The 16,760-nt window shown below is 53.2% G+C and overlaps 6 protein-coding genes across 6 annotated transcripts; 4 read left to right on the forward strand and 2 right to left on the reverse strand.

Annotated features, from left to right (window-relative positions):
- Positions 1–2,737: 2,737 nt before the first annotated feature.
- AYO20_09385 (hypothetical protein) lies at positions 2,738–3,171 on the reverse strand (the record flags this gene model as incomplete). Its single annotated transcript, XM_022647655.1, has 2 exons — positions 2,738–3,006; positions 3,075–3,171. The coding sequence occupies 2 exons, from the start codon at positions 3,169–3,171 to the stop codon at positions 2,738–2,740; spliced, it is 366 nt and encodes a 121-aa protein (XP_022496351.1).
- A 2,404-nt stretch (positions 3,172–5,575) lies between these two features.
- AYO20_09386 (hypothetical protein) lies at positions 5,576–6,874 on the forward strand (the record flags this gene model as incomplete). Its single annotated transcript, XM_022647656.1, has 1 exon — positions 5,576–6,874. The coding sequence occupies one exon, from the start codon at positions 5,576–5,578 to the stop codon at positions 6,872–6,874; it is 1,299 nt and encodes a 432-aa protein (XP_022496352.1).
- A 24-nt stretch (positions 6,875–6,898) lies between these two features.
- On the forward strand, positions 6,899–8,131 carry AYO20_09387 (hypothetical protein; the record flags this gene model as incomplete). The annotated part of the gene is made up of 1 exon (XM_022647657.1): positions 6,899–8,131. One exon carries the CDS (start codon positions 6,899–6,901, stop codon positions 8,129–8,131), a length of 1,233 nt encoding a protein of 410 aa, XP_022496353.1.
- A 273-nt stretch (positions 8,132–8,404) lies between these two features.
- On the forward strand, positions 8,405–10,087 carry AYO20_09388 (hypothetical protein; the record flags this gene model as incomplete). Its single annotated transcript, XM_022647658.1, has 4 exons — positions 8,405–8,700; positions 8,789–8,925; positions 8,996–9,522; positions 9,647–10,087. The coding sequence occupies 4 exons, from the start codon at positions 8,405–8,407 to the stop codon at positions 10,085–10,087; spliced, it is 1,401 nt and encodes a 466-aa protein (XP_022496354.1).
- A 169-nt stretch (positions 10,088–10,256) lies between these two features.
- AYO20_09389 (hypothetical protein) lies at positions 10,257–11,246 on the reverse strand (the record flags this gene model as incomplete). Its single annotated transcript, XM_022647659.1, has 5 exons — positions 10,257–10,404; positions 10,514–10,658; positions 10,764–10,911; positions 10,973–11,133; positions 11,243–11,246. 5 exons carry the CDS (start codon positions 11,244–11,246, stop codon positions 10,257–10,259), a joined length of 606 nt encoding a protein of 201 aa, XP_022496355.1.
- A 1,781-nt stretch (positions 11,247–13,027) lies between these two features.
- On the forward strand, positions 13,028–13,912 carry AYO20_09390 (hypothetical protein; the record flags this gene model as incomplete). Its single annotated transcript, XM_022647660.1, has 2 exons — positions 13,028–13,280; positions 13,338–13,912. The coding sequence occupies 2 exons, from the start codon at positions 13,028–13,030 to the stop codon at positions 13,910–13,912; spliced, it is 828 nt and encodes a 275-aa protein (XP_022496356.1).
- Positions 13,913–16,760: the final 2,848 nt, after the last annotated feature.

Raw genomic sequence — 16,760 nt, forward strand, 5'->3', positions numbered from 1 at the left:
ATCAATCAAGCAGGCAAGCAAGCAAACGTGTGACATGTGCTTGGTCCATGATCTGACCCGCCCTGTACGGCAATCGAGACACCATGTCGAACGGTAAAAGGTCAATCCCTGCTGTGACCGCAGACGTTACTAGTTTCCCAGCTCCCCGCCGCGCCGCACCCTGACTTACGGCGCTATTACGTGTGTAGTAAAGACGTCGGTTGCGCCATCGAATCGAATCAATTGATCCATCACGCTTTACACCCTGCGCCCTCCTCAGCGGCCTACCCACCGGCCGAGCCTACGACGAGGCATCCGATCTTCCTTCCCTCCTCTACCCGCACCCTCTTTATCGCGCAGCAACCTGAGAGCGGATTTGAAAAGAGACGTTTAAGTGCATAAAATGGGATTGTTTATAATGGGTAATGCCTCATGGGAAGTTGGACGGCCGACTAGCCCGCCGACAAAGCCTTCGATGAATTACTTGCGGTGCCTGCCTCGCACTTTGGATGCCTCGAGACGGCCCCTGAAATCACAACGCGGAACAGGACATGGCGGATAGCTTCAGACAAGGCGAATCACCGATCTCCGGTGACTTTTCTCGTTGCTCGAGGCGGGGTTGCTGCTGCAGTGGAAGGTGACGCCGGAGATGGTCTAGCCTTTTGACGAGACCGTGACGGAGCTCCCGAGATGGCTCGTATGCATACTGCTGGCAATTGATCAAGGCGGTTGCATTGATCAATCGGAACGTGATGTCGATTGCGCTCTATCTGAATATTTGGTGAGGGAAAGATGAACAAGAGCATACGTGCGTTTGAGTAAATGAATACAGACAGGCTTCCGCAAGACCCTTACCCGCTCCATATCTTGACAAAACAGCCCGAGTTTCCTCGGTTTGGGACATGGTAAGGTTACTTGCGATTTTCTTGAAAATGATCGCAGCCCAAAGACAAACATTGTGATCGCAGACGTGGCTGGGGTAATAAGAGTTTTAGAACCTAGCTAGCATATACAATACATTCGTTTCTCCATCCCAACAAGCTAAAACTCGGTGTCTCAAGGACTCTGCGGCGCGCCAAACCAAGCCGCCCAACATCCTGAAACTGTATCGTCTGCGTGCATTTTTCAAGCTTCGCCTGGCAACAGGACTCGCAGACTATTCATTTTGCGACAACGCCCGAGCGAGACAGGCTCTGGGCTACTTCACAAGGTCGATCCACGTGATCGGAACCCCATCCCTTCAAGACTCTGTGCCACCTTCACCGTTTCCCACCCCACCAAGGGTTCCCTCTTTCACTTAGCGCCTGAGGTTCTCCTAACTTGACCGTCTTCGCGAGGCCGTTCTATGGATAACGGGATACTCGAGCTGTGACCGAGTGTGCTGTCGTGTATAGTCTACTATTCCTGCTGCGGATAGAATCTTTGATGCCCACTCCGACCAACGACGGCGGGCTTCTTGCGGTTACACTTTGGATCGAGGTCCAACGAGCCGTGACTTGAAGCTTCGAGAGATGCTCTTCAGGAACAGGAGATGGATCCCAGCCCCTGATGTCCTCAATGTATTCGAACTCCTCGTCGGAGTCCTTGAAACGCCTCAGCATTGGATCTTCAGACGGGTTTCTGAACGGCTTCTCCGTCATAGGCTCCTCCGAAAGGCATTTTCCAATCCAGAACCTATCATTCGACTCTGGCTGATCCATGTAGAGATCGGGTGTAATGAAGGATGGGAGGAGACGAGTGACGCAGGAACATCATGATCGAGACCCCAGGTCGCCTTTATTGCACACAATTATGCGGAGTAAAGAGATGAGGTGGATGATTTCGACTTTGATAATGCCGCTGGGGCTTGCAGTCAGGTACCCGTGGCAGCCTGAGGGACATCCGCAAAGGGGGCTGACTATATCTCCCTGGTGAACCTCACCATACGTACTTGGCCTGTGCAACACCGCAATGTCATTCCGAGACAGACAGTGACTCCCTTCTCCTGACAAGGTGCAAAACGGCAAAAACTTATCACAGAACAGCTCAACCTGCTGGTCTGTGACAAGGAAAACTCGCCCTTTACAGGGTTGGTTTTTCTCGACCGGTTTTACTACGAATTTTATACTACAGTGGTTGATGTCGTCGATGTCGTCGGATCGAGGTGGGTCGTCGTCGGAGGGAGGGAGGATCGGAGGAAGGAATCGAGGTCCTGATGCCCACTAACCGGGAGTTAGTTTTGACCTGACAGGACCTAGATTACATATGCCGTGATCGGGACTCGAACTCGTGGTAATCTCGGTTTTCGCCCTTGCTGTGGAGAAGGGGGTCTTTGCGTGACAGAATTTAGAGACAGAAAACATATATACAAGTGATTTCTGGCGGCTGTTGTACCGGTACCCGTGTACCTCTGCGATCTATTGACCTTGAAGTCCTACTTTGGGGTGCTTGGCAAAGGGCAAGTTCACTGACGATTGGACCAGGAGTGCCAAGGCGCTAGTATGTACACTTCGTTTTGGGTCACGTGTTATCGGGAAAGCGAAGTATCCAGTTGGCAAACGAATTCATGGATCACAATAGTCCAGCTCCGACATGAGCAGATGCCAGGGTAGAGAGACCCGCGTGGAGACGGACTTTGAGATTGGAGTATGTTTCATTCCGTGCGGATGACAGGTTCTCGAATCATGACTAGAACAGAAGGCTCATACATCCTGGCATCGTCATCACCAGGTTACGCCCTCTCGACACATATGGGTCGTTGCTTCGTGATCAGAACACATCAATAAGCACGAATCTCCCAGTTCCACCAGCTCTGAAGTCTCAAATAGGTGAGATATCCCGACTCAGTAGATCCATCTACCTTGATGTCCGTTTCGTCAAGGTCTCCGAGGATCTTTTCAATATGGCGGCCGGCGGCGCTCACATGAAGGATATGCGTAATTACGCTCTGAAGTGCAAGCAATCGCGGATCGGGAGGATCGATCGCGTGTGTCTCGGTCAAGGAAAGAGTGCGATCGACTGGGAAGATTGGATGCCGGAAAAAGTCCTCTCGAGTTGAGTCAATGCGGTACGAATGTAGCCCATTTTCTCTGGGCTCAAAATAGACTTGGAAATACCGAAAAGTCGATGTAAATCGTCGGTCAAAGTGATGACATTGCGTGGACTGTCGATATTTGTGCCGTCAATCAGCTCGTCGGTACCATCGTCGAACATGCTTAAGATCGCGAGGGCTGTTCTCTTCGAATCAGTTGGATCAGCCGGGAATCGCGTCAAGAGGTAGGCTAACTTATTAGCTCTGGCATTGGACTCTCGACAACCATCAATGAACGATGAATGATAGGCGCGACCCCTAGGTAAGCGAAGATTCCACCTTCGTCTTTCAAGGATTTCCCGTCATTACCTTGTGCCATCTCCTGTCCATCACGGCTAATGCGCCTCACTGCTTCCACGTCATCAAACGTACGTGATATCACACAGCGGTAACGATCACGGGTCACACACTTTCCTCTCAATGTTGCTATTCATTAGGGAGTGTCCGCAGGCGACTGTGTGCTTTGGAGTTCGGACAGGTTCGTAGACGAAGGTTGTGGATTGTTCCTTCTTGAAGCTTTCACTGAATGATGCTGATATCAGTATATGTACAACTCGTTATACGGTCAATAACCTATAGGGAAGAAAAAAGTTCTTGACGAAGGTAACTGCAAATGCAGCCAACTGAGGTCTGTAGTCAGCGCCGCGAACTACCTCCCATTCGGAAACATCGGTCGGGATTTGCGTATGCTGGAAGAAAAATGGCAGGGATCTATCTCTCGATGTTCCGGAACGACTGTATTTGTAGGTAAGGCGGACGCGAGTGAATTGTTTACACGGCGCGCTGTTTGATTGGAACGGCTCGTAGGCTATGTGCGTGGCCTGTTCTCTCTATTCGGGGCCCAACTATAAGCTTGGTTCCGACACATCTACCCTGTCCCGAGATACGTTTGCTGGCAATGATGGGGCAAAGATATTGCCATTTTCTTCAACAACCTCTCATTACTGTCGCTCCGCAGGGACGCGGCAGCACGGGCAGCGAGCGCGGCAGATTTGGAGAAACACTGAATACAAGGAAGGTTGGCCGAACACATCCCTCACTTCCGCACACTTTGTACCATTTTTGTTCTCTGCGCACAGTCTCTGTCGCCAACAAGGTCAGGCCACAGTATGATGGTGAATCCAGACATCTGACAATGTTCCGGGCCATAAGCTATGGCTTCGAGATGAGTTTCGACCGTGCTCTGAACTGTGAGATCTGTTGAATTGCCCTCTTGATGACGCGAACGTTAGTTATGTACCTGTTCAAGATGTTGATTCATCTGCTTGGCCAATTTCAACGGCCTCGAGCTCACGCCAACGATCGTCCATCCTCCGTCTCGAACCCCTTCTTCGTGCTCAAGCCAATCACTTCGACGCTCTGGCCTCTCGCTCGCCCTCGAGTACGTCTCCGAGCCTGCGCTCAGAAGAGGTAAATTGTTGTTTGTGAAGAGAAGGGAGGACACTGTATAAATGTGGTAACCCTCGAAGCGTAAGGTACCGGGCAGGGCAATTTCTTCGTGCAAGAGCTAGGTTGTGCTGAGGTGATTTGGCTGGCATTGGACATTATTCTCTCTGGGCTCGGGTACGGACAGGACTTGCGACACCAAGTGCTGCATGGACGGTCATCTGTCAATCGGATGCCATTATATCCTGGTCTTTCAGTATCCTTCGCCAGCACTTGTCATAGTAAACCCCTGCGACCAGATCTAGCTGGTTCGACGAGGGAGATTGCCAACCTTGGTTTCAGCGCGTGGTGGTTAGCCTATACAACTCCTAGCAAAAGAATGAAAGCAATACGGTTCGGCCAGTGACCAAAACTCGAGACTCCTTTCACTTCATCAGCATACATGCTGCTTGTTGACTACATTCTCATGCATCTGCAGTTTCTTCTGCTGTTATCCATGGGTTCCGCCCGCATCAACGATGAGTCTCGCCAGCTTCTTCCCGCGTCAACACATCTACGTTGAGGCGGGGCGAAATCCGGATAGCGAGGACGTGACAGCATTGACAGCAGAGTCCTCTCCCAAGTCTGTAGTGATTGCACCTCCTCTCCTTGAATGCATGTACTGCGCAGTCGTTGAGGCCGAGGATGTAGCTTCGGATCAGAGAGAATCCTTCTTCCGAAGTCACGTGGATCACGTGAGTAGGATTGGACTTTGGTACACTCTGGCCTGCGCAGTTGGAGTACTCAAGCAACAAGAGCCGCAAACCCCGCGTGATCTGAAATTCCACCCACGTCAGTTCCTTCCGTGCCAATTTGGTTCAATCTGATTGGGTTCGCGAGGCAAAGCATGGCCTTGTCGGTCGGATTTCAGCAGTCCATTGTTGCTAACACGTCCACAAACCAGGGACCAGGCATTCCATTCGTTCTCAGACACCAGCTCTGATCTCCTCTCAATTACCCTCACCTCTACCTCTGTTCCTTGCTTCCCAGGGGAAGCCCTTCCCTCGAGTCCAAGGGTGCATCTTGGAGCCTTTCCTCCCCGAAATGCCATGAAACTGGCGGAGTTTCTCACTACCCTTCTCCTCATTGACTGACCCCACGATGGCCGACCCAAAATCATCCTGCTTTCGGTCTTCTGACCCTTTGACTCCTCCCCGGCGGGTGTCTCAGCAGAGCGTCCGATTTACAGACACCGACCAATATGCCCCTCTGATCCCCAGTCGGTTGCGGGAGACCACGATTCTCTCACCAGAAGACAGGATGGCAAGATCCAGCTCAGAGGGAGATTCAAGTGATAATGGCGGCCCAGAACTCCCTCCGCCAACCTTGACAGTCGACGAAAACACGCCTCTCATCGCCGAACCAGAGCCCTTGGTGGACGAAGAAGGGGAAGATGTACAAGGAGAGCTCATCGAACCCTCGTCGCAGTTGCTCCACGCTCGGAACAATATGCTAGGGGATTATCACCACAGCCGCATTTGTGGTCTGAAGAACTGCAATCATGGAACCTTTTCTCCCCGAGCCCCTTCGGTCGACGAAAGCGAGGGGAGCAACAGCATCTCCTTCGGTGGTCGATACGCCGATGATATCGCAGAGGACGGCAGTCCACGGGACCCGGTGCGAGGCATCCTGGGCGAGGCTGTCACCGACACGCTCACACCTGGTAAAAACAGCTTGGGCACAACCAGATGGCTGGCTGAAAGACACGGGATTAAGAGTCACCGGTTCATGTACTTCTCCTATTACTTCCCGTTCGTCAAGTGGGTCGGGCAGTATCGATGGAGCTGGTTACAGGGTGATCTGGTCGCTGCTCTCACGATGGCGTCCTTTTACATCCCGATGTCGCTATCTTTCGCCGCAAACCTTGCACACGTTCCACCCATCAATGGACTGTATTCCTTTGTCTTTCAGCCATTGATCTACGCTTTCTTGGGCACTTGCCCTCAGATGGTGGTCGGACCTGAGGCAGCAGGGTCTTTGCTGCTTGGCCAGGTGGTCAAGACATGCATCGACAGTGGACAGTCCCACGATGATGATTCCGAGCTCAACGCTGAAATCGGCGGCCTGGTGACCGCGATAGCAGGATCCATCATCTTCGCCGCTGGTTTGGCTAGGCTTGGGTTCCTCGACAGCGTCCTCAGTCGACCCTTTCTTCGAGGCTTCATTAGCGCCATCGGATTCGTCATTCTTGTTGACCAGTTGATTCCCGAGTTGGGTCTCGCCGACATTGCGAAACAAGCGGACGACGTGACACATGGGAGCAGTGCTCAAAAGCTGGTATTCCTGGGTAGGAACATAGGGGATACTCACGCTTTGACCGCCGCGGTATCCTTCGGAGCCTTCGCCATCATCATGGTCTTTAGGTATGTTATGGCCGGCTTCAGGAGTTTCATGGTCTAACATCACAGGTCTCTAAAAAAGAACATGCAGCCTCGATATCACTGGGTGGCATACTTTCCGGATCGGTTCATTGTGGTCGCTCTCTCGGCTGTTCTGACTTGGGCATATTCATGGGACAAGAAAGGCCTCGATATCCTAGGCGAAGTCAAATCTCCAAGCGGAACATCCATCCAATTCCAGTGGCCGTTCCAGTTCCGACATATGAAACACATCGACACGGCATTGAGTACGTCCTTCTTGATTGCGTTGCTGGGGTTCTTCGAATCTTCTGTCGCGGCAAAAAGCATCGGAGAAGGGGGCCAAGTTAAGCACATGACGCTGAGCGCGAATCGTGAAATGATTGCTCTGGGCACTGCGAACATTGTCGGGGGCTGCTTCATGGCCTTACCTGCATTCGGTGGTTATGGAAGGAGTAAAGTCAACGCTTCGACCGGAGGTACCACGCCAATGAGCAGCATTCTCCTCAGCCTCATCACCTTGATATCAGTGCTGTTCATCGTTCCCTATTTCTACTACCTACCCAAGGGCGTTCTTTCTGCCATGGTTTCGGTCGTCGCATACTCTCTCATCGAAGAATGTCCTCATGACATCAAGTTTTTCCTCAAAATTAGAGGCTGGACGGAGCTGTCACTCATGACGATTATCTTTGTGGCGACGGTTTTCTATTCTTTGACAGTCGGAATGGCACTCGGCATCGGCTTGTCCTTACTGGCATTGATCCGCCACGCAACGAAGCCCAGAATTCAAATTCTCGGAAAAGTGCCAGGGACGACAAACCAATTCGAAAATGCAGAACTTACGCCCGAGAATATAGAATATATCGAGGGTTGTCTGATTGTCAAGATCCCCGAACCCCTCACCTTTGCGAACACCGGAGAATTGAAAAACCGACTCCGGCGGCTAGAGCAATACGGCACCAATGCTGCTCACCCTTCCCTGCCACGAGTGCGCCACGAGGATAACAACCGCAATGTTATATTTGATGTGCACGGCGTCACCACAATCGACGGCTCCGGAACGCAGGTCTTTACTGAAATCGTGGACGATTATGTCAGGCGTGGCATTCGCGTCATTTTCTGCAGATTACCCCAGAGACGGAGTCAAGTCTACAAGCGGTTTGAAAAGAGCGGCATTGTCGACCTGGTGGGCGGCACAAGATACTTTGTGGGCAGTGTTGAGGAAGCACTGAGGCTGAGTGAAGCAGAAGACCTGGAAGAATATTTCGAAGAGAGACTGCACGGGCATCAGCATCATTAGAGTACGGCAATGGGTCCCACGGGGTACCTTGACCCATGTCGAACAGGCATCACGAGCATCGGCATCACCGGGGGGAAGCACGCAAGGGCGAAAAAAGTTCGGGTCAAAGAGCTATCGTTATATTCCTAAAAGCATGGCGCGGTCTGGAATGGTCTGGCAGGGCGGGGGAGTGAAAAGCAAGCACGTCGTCATGGGGACTCTATCTGTTATTTTGTGCTGTAGACACCTTCTTTCGATCCTAAATGCTCCTACACTCAGCGAGCACACTAGAAAATGACATATCTCAACAGCCTCATTGTTTTCAACTTGATTTTGCTCTTCATTTGCCTTGTGCAACCCGTCGACTCCATCATTCACCTCCCACTGTACAGGAGGGGAGGTCGCTTCTCGAGCCACGAGTCCGCCAACCTCACGTATCTCTCTTCAATCCTCGAAGCCGCCGAAGCGAAGTACGGCCTCAGCTACCGGGCTATCGAAGGAAATCGGCTTGTGCGGAGATGGCACGCCAGCAGTTTCGAGGATGAAAATGATCCGGAGGTGGTTGATGTCGTCGGAGGGGCGAATCGATGGTAGGGCAGAGCGTCTTGGACTGCAGTCCTTGGGACTTTGAGAGGAGAACTGAGATCACTGACCTCACCTCAACGCCGGGGAGTGCAGGTATACGACGGTCGAGGTGGGCGCGCCAAGGCAGAAATTGGAAGTCGACATTGACATGCTGAGTCCTGATTTCTACACCATCACGACGGCGAGCGACAGCGGTGTCAAGTACAACGCGTCTGCATCGCGAAGTCACGGTAGGTGAAGAAGCGAAGGTGAGGAAGAGAGAGAAACGAGGAGATGGAATTGATTGTGTTGCCTGGCCAGGAATCCGCCACGGCAGAGCGCACCCAATCTGCGCCCGCGCCAGCGACGAATTTCATTTGTCCCCGAATCTGCCAGCGCTTCGACTCGAGTTCCCCGCATGCGCACCAGCAAAGGCATCTCGACAGAGCCTCGCACGCTCCGGCACGTTCCTCGGTCTCGCACCACACGTGGGATCTCTTGCACGATTGTCCTCTCCTCCGCTCCTGACGCAGCTCAGAGAGCAGGACGCCCTGCCGAACAAGGTCTGGTCGGTCACCTTGCTGGACACGGAGACCGGGATCCTCACCCTCGGCGGAACCATCGCGAAAGAGGTCGAGGAAGCAAAAATACGCGGAGATGTCGAGCTGAAGCACTTTGGCCAGGCTGGGATCACGTCGGAATGGGTCAGTGAGCAGGTCCAGGCGCAGTTGCAGGCGATGATGCCGACTGAGGTGCCGTGGGATCGACATTTCAAATGGACCGAAGTGCAAGGAGCGGCGGGCTGGTGGATGGCTTTGATGAGGGGTGTATGGATTCACGGAGCAAAGGTTTGTATGATCGATATCCTACTGGCCGTGCGTGGGCCACTCTTTTGACTCTCTGGTTTGATTTCTGCTGCGGAGGGATCACCGTTCCTTTTTGCTGACATGCCCTTGCCTTCACGCACAACAGATCCTGAGAAACCAGCCCGTCATCTTGGACATCAACGTCCCCTTCATCCTGGCCCCTCCCATCGCCGCCCAACGCTTCTACGACTCGATCGGCGGCACGAAACGCCTCCCGGCCCCCTTCGATGTCTTCTTTGCCTTCCCCTGCTTCAACCAGGTCAATATCGCCCTTGAGATTGCCGGGATGAACATCCCCGCCATGCAAGGCCAAGGGACTTGGGAAGACGGGCTGCACGGTCCTACGGGCGGCAGGTTCAGCCTGGGGAAATTACAAGATGGGTCGGGATACTGCGTGGGCAGCGTGGTGGAGACAAGGATGGGTCAGAGAAGAGAAGGGTTCGAAAGCGGCATGAAAGACGTGTGGGTATTGGGCGAACCCTTCTTCCGCGGACTCGGGGTCACATTTGACATGGACAAAGAGAGGGTAGGGGTTAGGGTCTATTGAGAAATGGAACACAAGGCGTGGTCAATGGCGGCATGGCCAGGGTCAACAACAACAACCACATTCCCAGACGTCAAAGTGTCTACTCAAAATAACTTTTAGCAATTCAGTATCACGGCCGTTATTTCTCTCGTTTCGTTCATTCCTTCTTCTTCCCCAAACATCCGAGGACCTACTTGCTCTCCTTGACAATCTGCTTCAGAGCCTTCTCGTATTCCTCGACCTCCTTCGCTCCCACGAGGGTGATGTCCCTCCGTTTGCCCTCGATCATGATGGTCGGCACGGAATCAACCCCGTTGCCTGCCTGCTGACGAACCATGCTGGAACGATATATGTAAGCCGGGTGCGAGCCTTTTCTGGGCAGTCTACGGGGAACATTGTTGTCCGAGCATGGAAACACCCTCCCCCGGGCTGCGGAGAGAGACTCACTTCTTCACATCCATCATCCCGTCGTTCTTGTCTTGGATGAATGGAAGGGCTTCGGATTCAGGGATTCCGGCCTCTGCGGTGGCTTTGAGCAACGTCTCGTCGGAAGAAGGGTGCTTCTCGTTCTCGAAATACTGGGAATAGAGCGCTGTGATGTGCCAAGCAATGGATGTCAATGGGTGACATTGGAGCAGAATCCGGCAATACATTTTTCCGAAAGCCGCCCGCGGGTACGGTAACGTGTGCCACTTACAATTGATGATCTTGTCGGCCGTTTCAGGGCCCCTTTCCTCTTGGAAGTGCTGGATCACGCGATGTGCGTCCATGGTGTTGGCGACTGTGCCGCCGAACTTAAAATTGATACCAGCCGAGAGGCCATATGCCGTCATCAAGGCCATATACTGCCGAGACCCTATGGATGAGCAAACCGGGGGGGACTGCAGCCATCGAGCATCACCTTACCATCTTCATCTTCTCTTCCGAGTCGCCATAGCGGGATTTCTTGTACCAATCGTACTTGTTTTCACCCTCCTTGGTGGCATCGGGATGCAGCTGGTATGGGAAGTACTTGACCACGAAAGTCACGTCCTTTGCGGCTTCGCTTTGCCGGAATCGACGCAGGGCTGTCCACAGGTCAGGCGGAATGCCCCGTTGTGATAAAACGGACCAACCGGGGTCTGAATGAACAGGGCTCCAGGGAAGAACCGACCTTCGTCAAGCCTGCCAACTCACCCATCGCATACGCGAGTCAGGTCAGCCCTCGAGTCCCGCGGAAAGGACGTCATTGAGAACAAGACTGTACCGTCGTTTGGCCAGATACGTCCTGTGAGTATGAGACACATCAGCCCGGTTACCAATATGGACAGTCCAATGAATAGTTTGATGCGGCGGCAGGATGACGGTCGACGGGATGACGGATGTCTCACCAAGGGCAAATGGTGTCCAAGGTAAAGGATATCTGTGCTTCGTACGTCATGTCGTTTGCAGGTCTCGGGGTGGCCTTTGCGTAACCACACTGGTCGAGGATGGAAGGCAGTGGGGAGCACAGGTTTCAACGCGTTGCTACCATTGACGTGGTTGGAAATTGTCTATATCACGGCCACCCCCGCTTCCGGTTGCCGGGCTATGGTTCACGTGACACACCTGATGAATTCGGCCGTCCCGTGCGGATGGAGCATATTACGGGCGTCATCGCTCGGTATCTATCTGTAAAGGAGCGTGCGCTTAGCTTTCCGAAAATCTGCAGCGAGTCCTGTGGCGACTACGAAGAGATTAGAACAGTGTCTTGGTGTAAACAACTGGACAGGCTGAGGCAGCTGCGAATTATTGCGTACGGTAGTTGACGCTGCCTCGGCGCCGACAAGTACATACACTTTCTCTTGTGAAGTTGGGCCCTTGGCACTAGACTAGTACCACTTGGGACATATTATCTTGGCACATAATTGTGCCAAGACGGTAATCGGTGAAATATTTGTGCGGAGCGGAAAAACTCGCCTGAAAACAACAAACCGGAAAGGGAAGAAAAGCCACAAAGCAATCACTCGCTCCTGCAATCAAATCCTTTCAACCATCAAAAATCCTTCCATTGAACCAATTATTGCATCTCCAGCCTGCCCGTGGACAATACTCCCGTGAGATAATCCCAAAGGAAAAAGAGGGCTGGTGGTTTCTCCGGTCAGCCTCCTTGTTGGCCTGACACCGACTATCAAGCCTCCCAGCCTCCCCTGGAATCCCTCACCGCCACCGCCAAGATGTTAGCGAACTCAGCGTCGACACTATTGGCTAAACACTAAAATCTGAGACTCCGGGTTCGCTCGCTTCGCCCTTGCTCCAAGTCTAACCATGTCCAGCCTCCCCAAACATGACTGGACCCTAGTGTTGTTTCACCGTGAATCCAACCTCTTCCTCCCTGGACCATGCATTGACGTCCCCAGCACACACAATCCCTGTTCACCTGCCATACCCTTTGAGAAACCCCCTGAAACCGCATATACACTGTCCCAGTATACAAACGGTGGTGGGTCAATCCGCAAGGGGGAAGAGGCTGGCGGCACCCAAACCTGGGCTCGCCTATTCAGTCCCAGCCCGGTTTGCTCTCCTTTTCTATACTCCACCTGACGTTATGCCTACCCAATTGAACTGGCAGTCATTGCCCATACGGACCACTATGTTCCCCTTTTTGACTCTTCCACCATCATGATCCTGCCTCCTGAACAGAGCCACTATCGGCGGCATCCCCAGGTAGGCTTTTCCCAGCAACACTCGAATGAGGGTACACAGCTGGATCTGTCAACCTCTCCTGTCGTGTGCATGACGTTGCTCTCTCCCCTTTTACAAAGGTATTTGAATCCCTTCCAGGCCGTTGCATTGTGTTTCCTATTCTTCCATCTTGCAAATCATTACTCCCAAGACCAAAGTCCTTCGTTGAAACACGGTCAATCGTTCCCAGGCAAATCCTTACATAATCCACTACCCTCACCTCGTCAATTATTCCTAATACGTCATCTTCCCCTCACCATGAAGTCCGCGTTGGTCCTTGCTCTTGCTACACTTGCTGTCGCAGCACCTGGCGGCGGTCAAGGAGCCGGCTGGGGTCAGGGCGGCGGCGGTGGCGGCAGCGGCAGTGGTAACGGCAACGGAGGCCAATGGGGAGGTGAAGGCGGTGGCCCCGGTGGTCCGGGAGGCCCTGGTGGTCAGGGCGGCAAAGGCGGCGAGGGTGCTGGTGACAACAGCAACTGGGGAGAGTGGTCAAGTCAAGGCGGACACGGAGGTCAGTGCACATTCTCTGCTATTTGTTCTACATTACGAATGCTAACTCTACTTCCAGCTCCAGCCCAAGAGAGCTCCCAATGGCAGGACTGGAGTACCTCGGCGTCCCCAGCCCCTGTGATCACGACAACTTCTCTTCCTCCGGTATTGACCACGTCGCATTGGCAAGATTGGACTACATCTGCACCCCCGGCTCCTGTTATTACGACAACCTCCGTACCTCCTGCGCCGGTTATTACCACATCGCATTGGGAAGATTGGAGTTCTACTTCGGCAGCCCCGGTTTCAACAACACCGTGGAGTGACTGGACTACACCTAGCTCTGTGGCGCCCGTCCCGGAGACGACCAGCTCGTGGGCCGACTGGTCTTCCAGCGTTCCTGTGGCTCCGGCTCCGGCTCCATCCAGCAGCGTATGGAGTGACTGGTCTTCAGCACCCGTTATCACTCCAACGCCGACCCCTGTTGCTCCCGAGACGACCCCAACCCCATGGTCGACCACGGTCGTTCCGTCGTCAACAACGCCCGTGGCTCCTGTGGCGAGCACATTCCTTGGTGCGGCCGCCCCGGCCGCGACTGGTGGCATCAAGGTTGTCGGTGCCGCAGCCGCTCTGATGGTCGTCGCCATGCTTTGAGAAGGTCAATGACCGTCGGGTACCACATTCCTTCACGGTACTCGACCACAATTCACCCCGTCCGATGCCTTGTTCCCAACCAGCTTGAGGAAACGGAGACATCGCGACATTCGGGTTTTCTTTTTCATTTCTTTGGACAGCAACACTGCTTGCTGCTAATGACGACCTTAATGAGGAAAAGGGAAACAACAAGACACCCTTTTCGATTACCACGAGACTCATGATCACTCCTTTACCATGAGGATCCCACTGGCTTGGAATCTGGATACTGGGAAAGGGGAAAACGACCCCCCCACGGAAAGAAACGGGGGCAGGCAAAAGAAAGTACATTGGGGGACGGGAGATATATAGCCCACATGTGGCTCACATCTATATCACAAGACCCCAGACGTTTTTGAATGAAACGAAGACATCATGGCATTTGTTTTATCTTGTACGAGAATAGAGATTCATTTTGGAAAGTCCTTTCGTGTGTTGGACAGCATACTCCGCACACCGCATACACGGACATGCGTGCGTAGCTTGCATCAAGGCCGGACTTTATCTAGATCATGACGATAGATACATACAATGATGCAACACTACTTCCGTCTATCTCTGTTTCCATTTCTAAGCCTGAGGGTGTTGCTGCTTCAGCGTGGGCTGTTCAAAGCTGGTGTGTCCGCATCACACACGGTCCTTGCATTCTGGCACCTGCGATGATGCTGCCAAGGCGCTGACAAAGCAAAATCTGCTAATTGGGTGCGGCCTTGGCATTTTGCCGCGATCCCATCTCTCGTTGTGAAGGTTAAGGGCGAAGATAGAGCATGGGTGAGCGACTCTATGTTCCTCTACTGCGTATCTACAATATTCTAATGTGTCGAAGTTGTACCAAGGTAAGTGCAGAAGCGGCGGCGCTGAATACCTTGCCATGGGCGAAATTTCTGGCTTGTTTGCGGAGATTGTTGCTCAGCCTCGTCTCCAGAGTGTTTGTTGCAGCCGCACCGCAGCCCGCACCGCAGCCCGCACCACAGCTTCTCAGCCTGATCAGCCAGCTTTGCGGCCTCATCCGCCCCAGAGATTAAGTGCTCAGAATCTTCCTTCATCTTTATGCCTGAAGAGAGCCAGAGAGCCAGCCAGAGACAGCCCAATGGCTCTCGCAGGTCGACCTCGTCTGAACATCCAATCCCCGTCGCTCAACGTGACGACGACACGCCCCCAAGCCCCCTCTAGTCGACGCCACCTTGTGTAACACAAGTTGTCGGTCAATGGGTGATGATCCACGCCTCGCTGGGATTTGTCCAAAACCCTGGCCCGTCGCGGGCTGTGGTGTGTGTGATGGGTGATGAGGCAGCTTCTCCCGCATTAGCGCTTGACCACCTGTCTCAAGGGTGGTGAACAAATGACGGCACATCCCCCTCCTCTTCCAGCCTCAGAAAAGGCACACCGCTTCTCAGAACCTTCATCAGAGACGTTCGAAACGACTTCTCTTCTCACAGTATTCGGTGTTGTCCCTCTTTGCTACATACTTGACCTCGACCTTGACCTTGACCTTGACGGCGAAGAGCAAGCGAGCAAGCAGGTCCTCTCTACATCACTCTACACCTCTCTATATCACACCACACCGGGGCACAAGACAATGGAAGACCACAACTGGGTCCTCATCGCCCTGATCATCATTCTCATGTACGGAAAGTCCCCTTCCTTCCCGGAGTGCAGTGCGGTGCGGTGCGGTGCGGTGCGAGGCTGGACAGCCTGATTGATTGCTTTCTGTATTGATGCGGTGATGTTCTGAAACTTGCCGATACTGAGACTGACTCGGACAAACAAAAGCATCGCTCTCATCTTCTTCCGCCCAGACAGTGACGTGCCAGTATCCTCGCTCGGGCCTTGGGACGGGTTGTTAAATCCCAATCCCACTGGCAGTTCCGACGCCAACACCAGCGGACGGAGAATGGGGAATGGAGGACCAGGGCAAGGGGATCACAACAACCAGGCCGACAAGTGCGGCGAGTGTTGAATGCTTGCTTGCTTGGCCGCCAGCCTTTCTTCCTTCTTGACCATGACGCCACGCAGATCATACGCCCTGTCCCAGTCCCCGGCGGTGGCGGCAGCACCCTGTGGGGAACAGGCGGCCGGAATCAACACTCAACATCCAGACGACGGACAGACCGAACATCACACATCGACGGATCACCTCTCAATTCTCAACTGAAGCGAGGCGAGACGAGGCTAGGCTAGGCTCAAGAGGTGGCATGTCTCCGGCTGGACAAGGACAATGACAATGGAATATCATAAGACCACGCATGACAGACATCTGAGACTCCCAGGGGTTTGGATCCAGTTTGAGAGACTCCAATACTCCGAGTGTTCGGCGGAGCACTCGGGGAAAAAAAGGTGTAGGGAGGAATGCAGCTTTCATTAGGGCAGGGCAGATATTGCTTTCATACTCTATTCTTCTATACTTTGGGCTACATAGTCATTCGTATTTGGTCGGTGTCAATGTCCATTTTCATTCCAAAGAGTGCGCGAAGCCGAGTGAGTGCCTCGACCCGATACCGCACGGCATGAGCGGTGAACACGGAGGGATATCCAATGTGCCGCAGCAGAAGCAGCCTGCTTAACGATTGTGTTTCCTTTTCTCCTTGATTCGAGGTATTTGCGGTCATTCCAACTCTTAACATGGGCCGATATGTGCTGCCGCTCGCTGCTCGGCGTGTTGGTGTAGGTGTTTGTGGTGTTGTCGTCGGGTTTGATCAGCCTCTTCAACTATCTCGTCCTTAGTGCATTGTGCGGAGTTGCCCGCGCCTCACGTGACTCCGCACTCTATTGGATTCCAGGCGAACTGTAGCCTTTTGACCTGCGCCGA

The sequence above is a fragment of the Fonsecaea nubica genome (genome assembly GCF_001646965.1).
Source record: "Fonsecaea nubica strain CBS 269.64 chromosome Unknown Scaff86, whole genome shotgun sequence".
NCBI lineage: Eukaryota > Fungi > Ascomycota > Eurotiomycetes > Chaetothyriales > Herpotrichiellaceae > Fonsecaea > Fonsecaea nubica.